General features: G+C 41.0%; 1 protein-coding gene across 2 annotated transcripts; it reads left to right on the top strand.

Moving 5' to 3' along the window:
* The first annotated feature begins 2,163 nt into the window (after positions 1 to 2,163).
* On the top strand, positions 2,164 to 13,654 carry LOC115785373 (arrestin domain-containing protein 3-like). 2 transcript variants are annotated; one of them, XM_030736923.1, is made up of 7 exons: positions 2,406 to 2,460; positions 2,545 to 2,591; positions 10,883 to 10,940; positions 11,031 to 11,178; positions 11,486 to 11,582; positions 11,656 to 11,909; positions 12,197 to 13,654. In XM_030736923.1, exons 2-7 carry the CDS (start codon positions 2,570 to 2,572, stop codon positions 12,605 to 12,607), a joined length of 990 nt encoding a protein of 329 aa, XP_030592783.1. In that variant the 5' UTR covers positions 2,406 to 2,460; positions 2,545 to 2,569; the 3' UTR covers positions 12,608 to 13,654. The 2 variants fall into 2 exon arrangements, with proteins under 2 accessions (XP_030592782.1, XP_030592783.1); XM_030736922.1 differs by lacking the exon at positions 2,545 to 2,591 and having other exon boundaries at positions 2,164 to 2,460.
* The last annotated feature ends 1,973 nt before the right edge of the window (positions 13,655 to 15,627 follow it).

Raw genomic sequence — 15,627 nt, 5'->3', positions numbered from 1 at the left:
TTGAAATAGTATGTTTTTAGGGAATTTAAATGAAAACACAAAAAGGTTTTGACCTATTGAATGTTTAGATTTGACTAAATGCTTTCAGAGTGTACAGTATCATTCCTATTCACTGGGATCAGTTATGTCTGTCAAGAGTATTTTGAAACCTTTTTGTAAGTTGACGTTTTTCTTACTATTATTACTATTCTAGACAGTGATTGGCAATAAATGGATGCAAAATGTAGTTTGTGCTACAACATACAACACATCTATATGTCCTTATTCAGCTCTGGCTTGGAGATTAGATTACAGTGCTCTTCCATTTAGCCACAGCATCTAATTTGGTTAAGTGCACTTTTGAGCAATTTCCCCTGATCATGGAATTCAGCCAATTTTCCCATGAAACAGATCCACCTATGTCAAGATGTGGAAATGCTGACTCATGTTGTTGTGTTTATATCAGGCTTGTCCTGCATGAACTGATGTGCTGATCATGAGTAAGATTTAAAAGAACAAATGTTACCTCCTTTAAAAAGAAAAAATGATCAAGTTAAAAATAAAAGAGAGATTTTCAAGATACAGGAGAGAATTCAGCCCCACAATGTTGATGTTTTTTCTCCACTTTCAGCAGAAATGATATTGATATCACAGAATGATGTTATAGATGTGACTCTTTCTTATTTCTACACAATATTCCCTTCAGATCTAAATTTTTCCTCTGCATGGACATTGGTAAGTTTGATAAACTAACAAACAATTGATGTAAGTAGATTTTTATCTATGGAAATGCTTAATTTGACAATAATCTCTGAAAGGTTTTTCCAGTTATTCAGCATGTATATTTACTTTCCATCAGTAGATGGAGACAGATGTGTGAGAAACAGCAAAGACTTTGTTGGCTGTTTGCGGAGGAGGTTCAATAATGCTAAAACAAATAATGCTTTTACTTCCAGCCTCAGTGTTAATACTTAATACTATGACTGAAAAACTGTATTAACACTAGGCTTCAGATAGATTCGGATAGACTAATTTTGTTTAATTTCTGAGACCAAAGTTATTAAATATTTCTTTAGCCTTTCCCGTTTGGTCTTGCACTTTGCACACTAGATTAATTTTAGCAATGGGCAGTGGTGGGTTCGGCCCAGTTAAACCAGCCATCTTCCCCATTCAGTCAAAACTGGGTTTTGGCTTTTGTCCTGCTAGTGGAAAAAGCAGTGGTGGTTCAGTGCTTAGCACTATTGTCTCACAGCAGGAAGGTCTGGGTATAAATCCACCAGCTTCCTGGGGCCTTTCTGTGTGGAGCTTGTATGTTCTTGCTGTGTCTGTTTAGGTTCTCTCCGATTACTCCGATTTCTTCTCCAGTAAATACATATAAAATAATAATAACAATCCATCTAAAATTTTCCCTAATTTCAATATTTTTTGACAGGCAATGCTGTGAGACAGAGCCTGCTGTAAATGGTTCCCTTAGATATATATTTGATAGTGTCAAAATTTTAATTAGGATACAATGTTCTTGTGTACTTTTGTTAAATGAGTAGCCTAACAACAGGAAAATAACCTCTTTCTTTAATGAGCACTTTATTTTTTCTCTGATATTGTAAAATAAAGGATGATAAAAAGTTTTAGTGAATATTAACTTTGCTCTTTGAGTATTTTCGTCTTGCATTTATTGCAACTCTAGCAACATTAATTAAAGTCTAGCAGTACATGTAAAAAGCATTCCTAAGAGTAAAGAATACATGCTCAGACATCGATTCCTGCAGTGATTGCTGCTGCTGCTCAGGCTAAGAGTAAACATCCGACTCTTTTTTGATCAAATGAGATTGAAGGAATTGTACCATTACAAGGGTTGGGAAGCTGAAAAAGCTTTTACCTCATGATGTGTGGATCCCGAATATAATTTACAACCTGTCAGTTTTTCTCAGATTGGTAAAGCTCTGTAAATCTTCTCTGTGGAACTTTCAGTGAGCGTGACTTCAGTAACGACTTAAGAGTCACTGTGTAAATCGCAGTAATCTATCGAGTTTTTTTTTTTTTTTTCCATTATGTTGTATATCATATACGGATTGCTTAAAGAAATGTAATAAATGTCTCACATCTTTTGGTATGGGGTAAAATCGGAAACTATCTTACGACGTCACTATGTGGGCGGAGCCTCCTGTCACGCCCATTAGAACAGTTGGTTAGTGTTGGGAAACACTTTCAGCGACAGGTCTGAAATGTCTCCGATAAAGGACTTAAATGTGACTTATGAAGCACTCAACGAAGAAAACAGTTTTTCTGAAGGAGATGAAATAGTAGGCACAGTTAGTTTCAGACTGACAAAAGAAGTCAAAGTCAAGAGCGTTTATGTGAAGGCTAAAGGAGACGCTAATGTACACTGGACTGAAGGAAGTGGAGATGACGAGAGATCGTACAGCGATCACAGGAGATATTTCAAACTGAAAGAAATCATGTTTGCGGAAAATCCTAAAGGTAAGCGGTTAACTCCTTTGAAACTTGGATAGAGTTTATTAGGTCATTCCTAGTAGGCCTATTTCATGCTGTTTGCGTCCACAGAACGACAGGATATAACGTGTTTGTCATGGTCACTGGTTTCTTCTCAGGTAGGGGTTTTTGAGTCTTGAGTTTTATTCTAATTAATTGTTGTATATTATGTTTTCTCTGGTTCACAGTTTGATTATTAGCTATGGTGGGATTTTCATGTATTTCCCTAATTTTTTGAGACTTTGGTTCCAGTTTCTGTTTATAAAATAAGGTGCTTTCAGTGGCTCCCTTTTTTCCCAAGGGGTCTTCACAGCACCCAGAGGAAATGTCTCTCCTGTTGGTTTCCCGTTTTGCCTCTGTAATCTAAGACAGATATTTTCTCACTGTTGCTACATTTCTCTATGAGCATATGGTGCATAGCGGATTTTTTGGAAAGTTGGTTTGCCTCCAGTTCATATGGTCTACTGCCGACTCCGGATCCGCATTCTTGATTTAGCACAGATTTTAGGCATGCAAGGCTAATGTTTAACCCCTACACCACATTTCCAGTTTTTGTTTGTATTAGTGTATTTGTTGCATCGGTGTCATGTGTCAAGTTATTTGTGTCTGTTTTGTTTTTTTTTTCTCTCCCGTGTCTTGTGTCTAGTTTTAATGATCTCCTCTTGTATGCGGGTTCTCTTGTATGTCCTCTTGTATGCGGGTTCATCACCTGATTACCCCATGTGGGCATAACAAACAGCGCCCCCTGGTAGAGGCTTTAGCTGATTTGAATGTTGTCACTTTCTCACTCTCCAAACACTGAATCACAGATAACATTGATAACACAGAGGCCCTATTGCCCATGATTTTACGAGGTTAAAAGTTGAACTAAAACAACTTGCGGTCTCACTGTCAATTTTACAGCAACTAGATGCCAGTAATTTTTTTTTTTTGTAAAAAGTTATACAGTAACATTACTGCAAACACTTTTACATCCTGCTATAGCTACATTTAAAGTTTCTGTAGTTGGATTTTACAGTGATTTACTGTAAGTTAATTTACAGTGAAATTTACTTCAAATGAAATTGCAGCAACTACTGTGAATTAAATTTGCAGTAACTGCTGTAAATTCTACAGCAACATAGCTGGATGTCTGTAAGTTGCTGCAGAATTTACAGCAACCTGTTTGCAGTACTGTAGAGTTTATTTACACTTACTGCATTTGCAGCATATTTTCATTTATAGCAGTCTTTCTCTGTTTTAATTTTCACTGTTGATGGATTGACATAGTTCATTAGTAATAATAGAAGTGTAGCATTCAAATTTACATCTTTACATGTGAAAAATTAACTACAATTGAGCACTGTAAATAATATATTCTAAAAAAAAATCACAAATAATCATGAACATTTCTCATTAGAACATGATTTTTAATTCTTGAAAGTAAAAATTGGTTAATATTTACTAATGTAATGCAGTTTTCTTATCAATGGCTAGGCTAAAACCTAAAATTGATGATGGTGTTGTATGTGAAAACGGAGGGTCACTAAAAGTTATGCAAGTCATCCTGAGGGGAACATGAATGTCTGGACTGCATTCACGATAATCCAACCAATAACTAGCATATCTATGTTACCATACTTATAATGACGGCATATAAAGATTTAACACACACCACTGTTACTGTGTTCACAGACTTGATTTAGTGTGCTAGCTTTTTATCAAGGCGACCTTTTTCATGAGAGACACAATGTGGGAATTCATATTGAGTGCAATAAGGGTCAACTCTCTATGAACCTGCAAGCACAAAAAAATACATTTTTAAACCACGTTTCCACAGTGGTCATAACTATGGTTCATACAGAAAATATGAAAAAAGGAAGTTTTCACAAGACTCTATGTCTTATGTAAAGTCTTATGTAAAGTATAAGTACCTCAACAAAAGCAGAAGTTTTGGCAGGTTGTTGGTTGGGCAGCTGTGTAGTAAGAGAAAGCCACAACCAAATTTTGTTCCCATCATCAGTGTGGAGGAGGTCAGGGAAGTGAGTACCTGCGGCCATCTGTGCTACATTGTGGAGGCTCTGTCATGGTTTGAGGCTGGTTTTGGGGATCTTATCAAAATTGAACACAAAATTGTGAACACAGAAAAGTGCCGTTAGATACTGATGCACTATACAATACTGTCTGGGGGCATTTGGCCAATATCCCAAGAAGAGCTTTGAATGAAAGATGAAAAGACCATAAAATGAAAGTGTTAAAGTTGGTCACACCAAGTATTGACTTTCAAGCTCATTAGAATTGTACAAACTCGGGTTTTCCCTTGTATTTCCATGTTTCAATCCACTGCTGCACCTATTTACCATTTTCCTAACAAAATATAAACAAATGAGGGGTGGCTCATTACTTCTGCACTGTAATGCAATCTTGGAACCCCATCAGCCAATCTGTTAGGTTTTTCCTTCTCAGGGAGTAATGACCAATTTAGGTATTTCACCAAAGGACTTCCTTTTATTCTTTGAAAGGACATCTTAAATGTAGGCAAATAAACTCTGTTATACTCTGCTCAAATCAGATTTATTAACAACCGGTATGAAGAATCTTCTCCCTTGTCTTCAGATGGAGATTAGTAGTTCAAAATAGTTATTCAGCCTGAGCAAAAATTAAACAGCAGACCACTCACAGTGTCAGTGGCAACTGGAGCTATCCTGGTTTTGAATTTGACATTGTACATACCTCCACATTAACTCAAATGAACTTGGTCCCCTCCTCCAAATAATCATATTTTTAAGCTTCTTAAAGACAGGCACTGCTTTCTGTTAATCTGAAAACACCTGAACATTTCAGCTCCACGTCTGAGTGAGTATTTAACCACTTTCTCATAAATGTTTGACAGATGGCAATTTGTTTTCTCCCCTTTCTAGGAAAAAAAGAAACAATTTCTTGGATTTTAATTATTTTTTATGTGAAGCACTATGTAAATTTGTTCAGATATATGTTATATAAAGAAAGTTTATTGTATATATTATGTAGAGTTTATTATAATGCAATCAATAATGCTTTATCTAGCAGAAAATTATATATGGTAATTCAATTTTAATCAATGAAAAATCTGCCAAAAAGCCAAAACATTTTTAATACCCTCTAATAACATAAGGGTTGAAAAATAGATTGTTAGTTGGCACAATGAATTTAGGCAGGTATAAGATTGCTTTTGAGTTTGGAGAATATGCTAAATGATATAATGTAATATATTACAGAAAAAAAAATTTTGCCTTGAGACATGCCCTCAGTCTCACTGTCACAAAAGATAGTGCCTTTAGTTGACAGAGAAATGCATAGACAGGTCTTAATCACACTGCTCTTCTGTACTTTTCTTGGGTCACAGTTTTATGCACGTGTGTTAAAGCTGAAGTTAGATTGCTGCTTCCTTCTATTTCTATAAGTTTCTTTTATTCTAAGTTGATCACAGACCTGCAGCAGCAGACAGCAGCAGAAGCAACAGTCACTCAGTAACAGTGGACACGGAATAGTTTGTCATAAAGTTTGTCATCTGAGTTTCATTGCTCTGGACCACACATAATCCCATGCAATGTCTTAACAGAAAACCATCCATCCATCCATTTTCTTCCGCTTATCCGGGGCCGGGTCGCGGGGGCAGAAGCCTAAGCAGAGAAGCCCAAGCTTCCCTCTCCCCAGCCACCTCCTCCAGCTCATCCGGAGGGACCCCAAGGCGTTCCCAGGCCAGCCGAGATACACAATCTCTCCAGCGTGTCCTGGGTCTACCACGGGGCCTCCTCCCGGTGGGACATGCCCGGAACACCTCACCCAGGAGGCGGCCAGGAGGCATCCTAATCAGATGCCCGAGCCACCTCAACTGGCTCCTTTCGATGTGGAGGAGCAGCGGCTCTACTCTGAGCCCCTCCCGGATGGCCGCACTCCTCACCTTATCTCTAAGGGAGAGGCCAGCCACCCTTCGAAGGAAACTCATTTCTGCCGCTTGTATTCGCGATCTTATTCTTTCGGTCACTACCCAAAGCTCGTGACCATAGGTGAGGGTAGGAACGTAGATCGACCGGTAAATCGAGAGCCTCGCTTTTACGCTAAGCTCCCTCTTCACCACGACGGACCGGTGCAGCGTCCGCATCACTGCAGAAGCAGCCCCGATCCGCCTGTCGATCTCCCGTTCCCTTCTCCCATCACTCGTGAACAAGACCCCGAGATACTTAAACTCCTCCACTTGAGGCAAGAACTCGTTCCTGAGCCGGAGATGGCACTCCACCCTTTTCCGGCTGAGGACCATGGCCTCAGACTTAGAGGTGCTGATTCTCATGCCAGCCGCTTCACACTCGGCTGCGAACCGTTCCACTGCGAGCTGGAGGCCCCCCCGTGATGAAGCCAACAGAACCGCATCATCTGCAAAAAGCAGAGATGTGACTCTGAGGCCACCAAGGAAGAAGCCTTCCGCCACCTGGCTACGCCTAGAAATTCTGTCCATAAAAATTATGAACAGAATCGGTGACAAAGGGCAGCCCTGACGGAGTCCAACACCCACAGGAAACAAATCCGACTTATTACCGGCTATACGGACCAAGCTCTCACTGTGGTTGTACAAGGACTGAATGGCCCGCAACAATGGGCCAGACACCCCATACTCCCGCAGAACCTCCCAAAGAACACCCCGAGGAACACGGTCGAATGCCTTCTCCAAGTCCACAAAGCACATGTAGACTGGTTGGGCAAACTCCCACGCACACTCGAATATCCTTGAGAGGATAAAGAGCTGGTCCAGCGTTCCACGACCAGGACGAAAACCGCATTGTTCCTCCTGAATCCGAGGTTCGACTAACGGACGCACCCTCCTTTCCAGCACCCTGGCATAGACCTTACCGGGGAGGCTGAGGAGTGTGATCCCCCGAAAGTTGGAGCACACCCTCCGGTCTCCCTTCTTAAAGATGGGGACCACCACCCCGGTCTGCCAATCCAATGGCACTGCCCCAGATCTCCACGCGATGTTGCAGAGGCGTGTCAACCAAGACAGCCCTACAACATCCAGAGCCTTCAGGAACTCAGGGCGAATCTCGTCCACCCCAGGGGCTCTGCCACCAAGGAGTTGTTTAACTACCTCAGTGACCTCACCCCCAGTGATGGTCAAGTCATCCCCCTCATCCCCAGACTCTGCTTCCACTACAGAAGGCGTGTCAGTGGGATTCAGAAGGTCCTCGAAGTATTCCTTCCACCGTCTGACTATAGCCTCAGTTGAAGTCAGCAGCACCCCCCCCGCACTATAAACAGTGTGAGTGAAGCACTGCTTTCCCCTCCTGAGTCGCCTGACGGTTTGCCAGAATCGCTTCGATGCCGTCCGAAAGTCTTTTTCCATAGCCTCACCGAACTCCTCCCACACCCGAGTTTTTGCTTTGGCCACTACCCGAGCTGCATTCCGCTTGGCCTGTCGATACCTGTCAGCTGCGTCCGGAGTCCCACAGGCTAACCAAGCCCGATAGGACTCTTTCTTCAGCTTGATGGCTCCCTTCACCTCCGGTGACCACCATCTGGTTCGGGGGTTACCACCACGACAGGCACCAACCACCTTGCAGCCACAGCTCTGAGCAGCAGCCCCAACAATGGAGGTGCGGAACATGGTCCACTCGGACTCAATGTCCTCAGCCTCCCTCGGAATGCTGTCGAAGTTCTGCCGGAGGTGGGAGTTGAAGATCTCCCGGACTGGGGCTTCTGCCAGGCGTTCCCAGCGCACCCTCACAATACGTTTAGGTGTGCCAGGTCTGTCCAGCATCTTCCCCCGCCACCTGATCCAACTCACCACCAGGTGGTGATCAGTTGACAGCTCAGCTCCTCTCTTCACCCGAGTGTCCAGAACATACGGCCGCAGATCTGATGATACGATTACAAAATCGATCATCGACCTGCGACCTTAACAGAAAACTTCACCCTTATATATCAAAATCATATTGATTCTTCTTCAGCCTCCTGCCATTTATTTTTATTGCCAATTTGCTTTCAGAGAGAAAACATGTAAAGCATCTGTTTACTGCTGTAACCCCAGTTCTCTGAAAACTGTGTGAGGTATCTCACTATGGGAAGTGCCAGAGATATAGCCCATTCCCAGATTGCATGCTCTGAAGCCAAAACATCTTGAGCCATGCAGTACTGAAAATTCCATATCCTAAACAGTCATTGAGGGATGACAAAGATTACTAAAGCATCCGTCCCGTAAAATGTAAGCAAGCTCTTATTAAGACCAAGTTTCCTTTGCGAAACAGAGTGAGGTGTTGGCGAAATTTGTCCACAGTGTTTCCTGTGATTTGTCGCAAAAGAAAAGCCAGAAAAGAAACACTGTTTATTTTGAGGCCTAGACATTCTATATTCTGAGTGGGAGATAACACACTTTTGAAATGATTGATGCTGAAACCCAAGCCAGATAGGCTGTGTAACAGGGCTTGGGTATTTTTTCTCTGCTTCCTTTTTGCTGGAAGCGTATGTTAAAAATTGTCTAAATATGCAAACACTCAATAGCTGGTTCAACACACAAAACCTCAACCCTCAAAACCTTTGGGGTGAGTGGTAGCCTCAATGGAAGAGTTTGATACTCACAAGCGATGCCCTGAAAGGTGAACCTGAGGAATTTTAGTTGTCCTATGTACAAGACCGAAGACTGCACAACCTGCACATGGGTTCTTGCCTGTTGTGGTAGACCCCAGCCTCTATTGATCTCGTACCTAGATCTTCTGTGCTACATGTACCATGACTAGCACTTCAGTGGTCTCTTTTAGTCAAGCTTTGCCCAGTCATTGGTACGATTTTTTGATATCAGCCACTTCTTCTATCTACCAGTGGTACAAGCTGTGCAGGTGCCTGTCCTTTCATGATGGTTTGTGCTGCCTGAGGTATTGACTAAGCACATGATCAGTTGTGGCCATCTTTCTGATATACTCACTAATGTACTCTTTTGTTTCATCCTGGATAGTGGTTCTGACACTCACTAGCCCTGGGCCTCCTTTTGCTTAGCATACAGACTCAGTGTGCTGGACTTGGGGCGAAACCCTCAATTCATAGTAAGGTGCTTTCTTGTCTCGATGTCAGTGACTTCCATCTCCTCCCTTGGCCAGCCAACAACCCTACAAATCAGCTTTAGAGAATAAAATGGCTGCAAATAACCTGGGCTCGGCTTGATCTTGCTTTAAAAAAAAAAATTGTAGGCCTCCAGAATTAGAGGGTTGTGATTTAAACAGAAAAGTGTTCTAAACTGCTTTTATTATAATTTTGATGTGAATGATTTTAGCAAAGTAATTCAGGAACTGAGCGACATATTAAGGGACAATCAGGGACCAGACAATGTATTGTATGTGGACAGCTGCTTAGGCACTGGAAAGAGCTGAGTCCAGTGTTTGACTACATTTTTAATCAGTCCTTAAAATTATAATATCTCCCCAGTGTCTCGAAGAATGCTGCAATATTCCCTATTCCTAAATCCAGTTTTGAGATTTTTTTTTTTTTTTTTTAATACCAGTGGCTTTAACTTTAATTTTAATGGGGGAGGGGGTCACAATCACTCTTCTTACCTTGCTCTTTAAATGGTTGGAAGTAGAGAGGTGTCATGCCAGACTCTTATTTATTGATTTCTCTTCTGCATTTAATAAAACCACGTGTTTTAATCTGTAGGCTTTTAGATCAGTTTGAGTTAAACAATAATCTTGCTGGCTGGAGACTTCCTAACAGACAGGACACAGAGTTGGAGTCTTACCAAGTCATATCATCCACTGGTTCACCACAAGGGTGTGTCCTAGCCCTATTGTTTGTTCTGTTAGCAAGGCCACCTGTGCATACAAAGCCTGTTCATCCAATACCAGCATCAGGTCAGCAATCAGCTGATATAGGCCATACAGCCTGCAGTCAGTCTATTTTAATCAATAATTTCCCTTAACTGGTAATATCGAATAAATAATTACCTTCATGAAAATATGAAGCACATTCTGTGAGTAGCGGGTAGCACCCCTGGGCACTCTGTTTTTAATTGTATAAATTTGCCAGTTGGCTGGGCTGCTATTTTGATCTTTGCATCGTTGTCAGCGCATCTTCTTTGCAGAAATACACAGTAATAAAGCAATATTTTAATTGATTGTTATTGGTTTTACCCTGTGGTTTAACCTTTCTTTTGTTGCAGCTGTAGTCTTAATTTTTATTTTGTTTACCTAACTAATAAAATTAATTTGACACATCTCTGCCTTGTCAATAACAAGGCTGATTGCTTTTGTGATTGGCACTATGACTGCACTTAGTAGGGTAACATTTCCTAGGGTGAAATCCCCCAGGTGGTGTCGGCCTCCTTTCTTTCAGTTTTTCAGTGATCGGGATAAATTGTAATTATATCAGTCTAGTCTAAAGTCTCTACAGGTTGATCAAACTTCTCTTGCAGGGATTTCACTTCCCAAAGGGGTCCACATTTCTAAGTTCCGGTTTAAAATCCCAGAGGGGTAAGTGTGAATTTCTAGATTCAAGCATTAGTACAGTGTCACTGCTGGCTCCTACAATTAAAAGCATTCCTTACTGGTTTTGTTTTATAGGACCATGCCATCATCCTTCAGTGGATGCAGCGGAAAAGTTGTCTACATGATTGAAGCAGTGATAACCAGGAGCTGGCGGTGGCCTTCTAAAGTACAAAGAGAAATCAAATTTATTTCCAAGTCCTTTCAACACACTGCCCAAGTGATGGTAAACACTACCATGATATGGTATAAATGTGATATTTGGAAAATGTGTAACTTTTAAAATAAAAAAACTATGATTTTTTAAAAAAAAATCCTGATATTAAAAACCTGAGTTACCTGTTACAATTTAATGTGTTAGTCATCAGTTCTAGCATACGGTATCAGTGTAAATGCAGAACGCAGTATTTATGATGCTAACCTGGATCAGGCCCAAAGCTTGTACAGAACGTGGAAGTATTTTCTTCTGCATATTGGCCATGTGAGGCATTAAATTGGTCTGGACAAATGTTTGTCTGTGTGGTCTGTTATAGTGTCCACAATCTGGTTCAGTGAGTAAAAAGATGAGTGGTCTCTCCAAGGGAGAGGTACAACTGACTGCTACCATTAACAGAAGAGTTTGCTTTCCAGGTAAAGTAACTTGCACAACCAAATGATGATCAATTTAGAAATGCAATTTATTGTTATGATTTGTTTTTGACAGGTGAAACTTTATCTGTTGTTGCCAAAATCCACAACTCCTCTTCCAAGGACACAAAGCCCAAATTCAAACTTCAGCAGCAAACAGTGTACCGTGCTGGCAGCTCTACCAAATACAGTGAGAAGACTCTGTTCAAAATGGTCGGGGACACTGTCAGTCCAAACTCAGTGGTCTCTGCCTCCTGCCAAATGAAGATTCCTCATGATGTCCAAATCCTCCAGAACTGTGACATCATCTCAGTTGAATATTGCATGAAGGTATTAAAGAGTTTCATACTGATGACCTGTTACCTCAGAAATTCAACTGCTTTTGTTTGTAAAGATTTGCAAGAAGCTTTAACATCTTTAATTTAAAAAAAAAAAGCAAAAAAAAATAACAGAACACCTTTGATAAACTACGACTAATACAAGATGCTGCATAAAAAGTGCATAATAACAGATGACTCATTTATGTCAAATAACTGATTTAATACTTTCATGCATGGCACTTTGATTCACACTATTACTAATTTTATTTTATTCCTCAATTTGTGACTGTTTCCCAGGTGTATCTGGACATTAGTTTTGCCTTTGACCCAGAGGTGGTGTTTCCACTGGTCATCATTCCTTCTAGATTTGCTGCCATGCAGTCTGGTGAGGCTGGGTGGGCTTACCCACCCGGGGTAGCTGGGGCTCCAAGTTACAGTGACTTCATCTCCCCTGCCTTCCCCGCTGGATTTGATCCTGGAGCCACAGGGTCAGGTGCTTATCAGTACCCCGCTCTGGATCCCACTCAGCATGCCAACATAACAAGTGGCAATTATAACCAGTGGCCACAAGGTGCTGCTTCACAGGGGTTTTCAGCTCCAGCTTTCACATCACATTCCATGCATAATCCAGGGCCTACTGCTCTGCCTCGGTTTCAGCAGGAAGAACAGCCTCCAACATATGCATCTCTTTACCCCCCACCACACTGAAACCTGCAGAAGCTAAACTGGATACTGAGCAAATAAATGATCACGAATCCACAGCATGGTCTTTGCCTAGTTATGGGGGTTAGTTATACTCCTACAAATTTTGAGTTCATCCAATACTATTGCATTTACATACTGGCTGACACACACACACACACACACACACACACACACACACACACACACACACACACACACACACACACATACGCTCCCAAAACCATAACCTCCACGGCAGGGGTAATAATACTTAGCATGCAGGTTGGTGTTGGTTGGTTAATTAATGAATTAATTTTTTGGTCAGGGGTGCATGCCTGCAGGCAACCCATAAGTAAACCTAAGATTTGTTGTGAATGCTACTTGACTGTTTTTATTGTGGGTTATATTGTAACCTTGTCTCACCTTGGCTTCTTGTCTGTCAGTGGGTTTTATTGTGACGTGGTTGTTTATGGCAGTTAATTTCCCAGGAGGTGCTGGCATTCATTTTATGATAGGTTGTTACTCTTTAGTTTAGTTGAAACAATTGCTAGCATAGAGAAGTTCATATCCAGATACATATTACATTATATGACAACTTCTATTTTTTTTTTAATGCCATTTTAGTTTTATTGTCACACACACAGACAAAGTGGAGGTTTAATTGCATCTCATGTCAATAAAGGATCATCTGCAGTCTAAGTGCTTCCTCATGATAGCCACACTTTTTAACAACTTGACAAAATTATGCACTCCTTAAATCCATTACAGCAGCTGTTTTCTTTTGACATTTTCTGTTGTTTATCTGCATATTTATTTTACCTTTTTTTTTTTTAAAAAAAAAGATCATTTTCTAATTTATCCCAAGATTTTCACACTGTTTATGTTATCATTGTAATTTATTTTTCATTTTTAATCATGTTGATGTGCCTTTCATGTTTTGAATTATTTGTTCATTTGTTTTTTGGAGGAGATCTGTAATAACTTTGCCTGGGAAGCACTTTGGGCCAGTTGCTGTTGTTTTAAATGTGCTATATAAATAAAATTGACTTATGTGTTCAGTGTTTACGCTCAGACATTTAAGGTATGGTGAGAGTGCCTTTTTGCTGTTATCCTTAGGAGTATGTTATATTTTATCTTAAGGAATATATAATTGCTGTATATGTGGTTCTATATATGAGGGAAAAAAATGATATGGCTTATGCCTTTTGTGATGACCTGATGGTCTCTGTTGAAGCACTTCCTGTTTTATTTTGTAATCACTTCGGTATCAGCAGGGATAGGCTCTTTTTGTTTCTTGTGTATGACCTTCAGAAAGCCTGGAGAACTATTGATCCGTGGAATTAAAATCTAAAGAATGTGAGCTGGCTCAAGATTTTTTGCACCAAACTGTACAAAAACAGCTTGACTGCCTTCACACACGTATGAACTTGAGTGATGTCCCATTATTAATCCATAGGGTTTGGGTCCATTTCAGTTCGATGTTTTTTTTTATGTAGTGCCAAGTCTGACGACTGTTGTCTGATGACTTCTGACTGTTTACCACACGGCGGGGAAAGGCAGAGCAGTGGTTCAGCGTAAGTGACAAAATCATGAAACAAATCTAGCATGTATGGTGTTGTGTGTATGTGCCATTTTCATGGAGTGAGCTCGTGTGTGCTCTTGCTGGTTTAGAGGAGAAACCCCAGCGTTAGGCTGAGGCGGTGTGTCACAGCACAGGCTGACCAATGAAGTTAGAGTGAGTCAGATTTTTTTCTGATATGACTGAACTGCTATGTACTCCTTTACTGAAAAACTTTGGAAGCCACTGTACTGAGAGCACAAACATAGCTAGGCCATTTTGTAACTTTGTAAATGCATTTAGTTGTATTGTTCCTTTTTGTTTGTTTGTCTTTGATTTCTGTTCCACTATTGTTGTTTATTCAGGAAAAGTTTGATTTTTGTTCACAGTAGAAAGGTTAAGCCTCCATTTCATTTTAGTCTGTAGCCTGTGATGAACCTCATGGAGTATGACAACACTGTGTCTGTTGTAACGTAGTATCAACACAGAAAATTTGGGTTGGCGAAATATGCACTCCGCTCAGTGCCCTTCCAGTTTAATATGTGCAGTGAAGGTCATCCCGGTCAAAAAGGACTCAAAGATAATATGATGCCGACCAACGGTTTTACGTCTCCTGGGAAGCTTTCCAAAAGGTCTAGAGGGTGTTTATGGGAATTTGACCATTCTGCATTTGTGAGGTCAGACACTGATGTTGGACGCAGTCTCTGCTCTTATACTTCCCAAAAGTGTTCATCAGGTTGAGGTCTGGACTCTGTGCAGACCAGACAAGTTTTTCCACACCAACTTTGCACATCCATGTCTTTATAGACCTTGGTTTGTGCACTGCTGCTCAGTCATGTTGGAACAGGAAGGGGCCATCCCCAAACTGTTCCTACAAAGTTGGGAACATGAAATTGTCCGCAATGCAGTCAGACAAGTACCATTCTCCTGGCAACTGCCAAACCTAGACTCCTCCTCAGATTGCCGGATAGAGAAAACATCTCCACTGCTCTAGAGTCCCATGGCAGTGTGTTTTACACGACTACATCCGACACTTCACACTGCACTTGGTGATGTAAGTCTTGGTGCAGCTGCTTGGCCATAGAAATCGATTCCATGAAGCTCTCTACGCACTATTCTTGAGGTAATGGCCACATAAAGCTTGGAGGTCTGTAGGGATCAAATCTGCAAAAAGTTGGTGACCTTTGCACACTGTGCGCCTCAGCATCCACTGACCTACAACTGGGCTTTTCACAGGTGGCATCCTATCACAGTACCACCTACTGAGTTCCTGAGAGCAACCCATTCTTTCACAAATGTTTGTAGAAGCAGTCTGCATGATAATTGTGCTTGATTTTATCCTTGGAAATAATTCGAACACCTGAATTCAGTGATTTAGATGGGTGAGTCTGTGTAACAGCTGACGCATTGACCGCAGAAGAACAAAAAACTTTATTTAATATCAGATCCTGAGCCCTTCGTGTGTTCATTAAGTAACTGTTACTGT

The sequence above is a fragment of the Archocentrus centrarchus genome, chromosome 9, assembly GCF_007364275.1.
Source record: "Archocentrus centrarchus isolate MPI-CPG fArcCen1 chromosome 9, fArcCen1, whole genome shotgun sequence".
In the NCBI taxonomy this organism is placed as follows: domain Eukaryota; kingdom Metazoa; phylum Chordata; class Actinopteri; order Cichliformes; family Cichlidae; genus Archocentrus; species Archocentrus centrarchus.
Note: the sequence above shows the minus strand (reverse complement) of the source record. Positions and strands in the feature narration are given on the sequence as shown.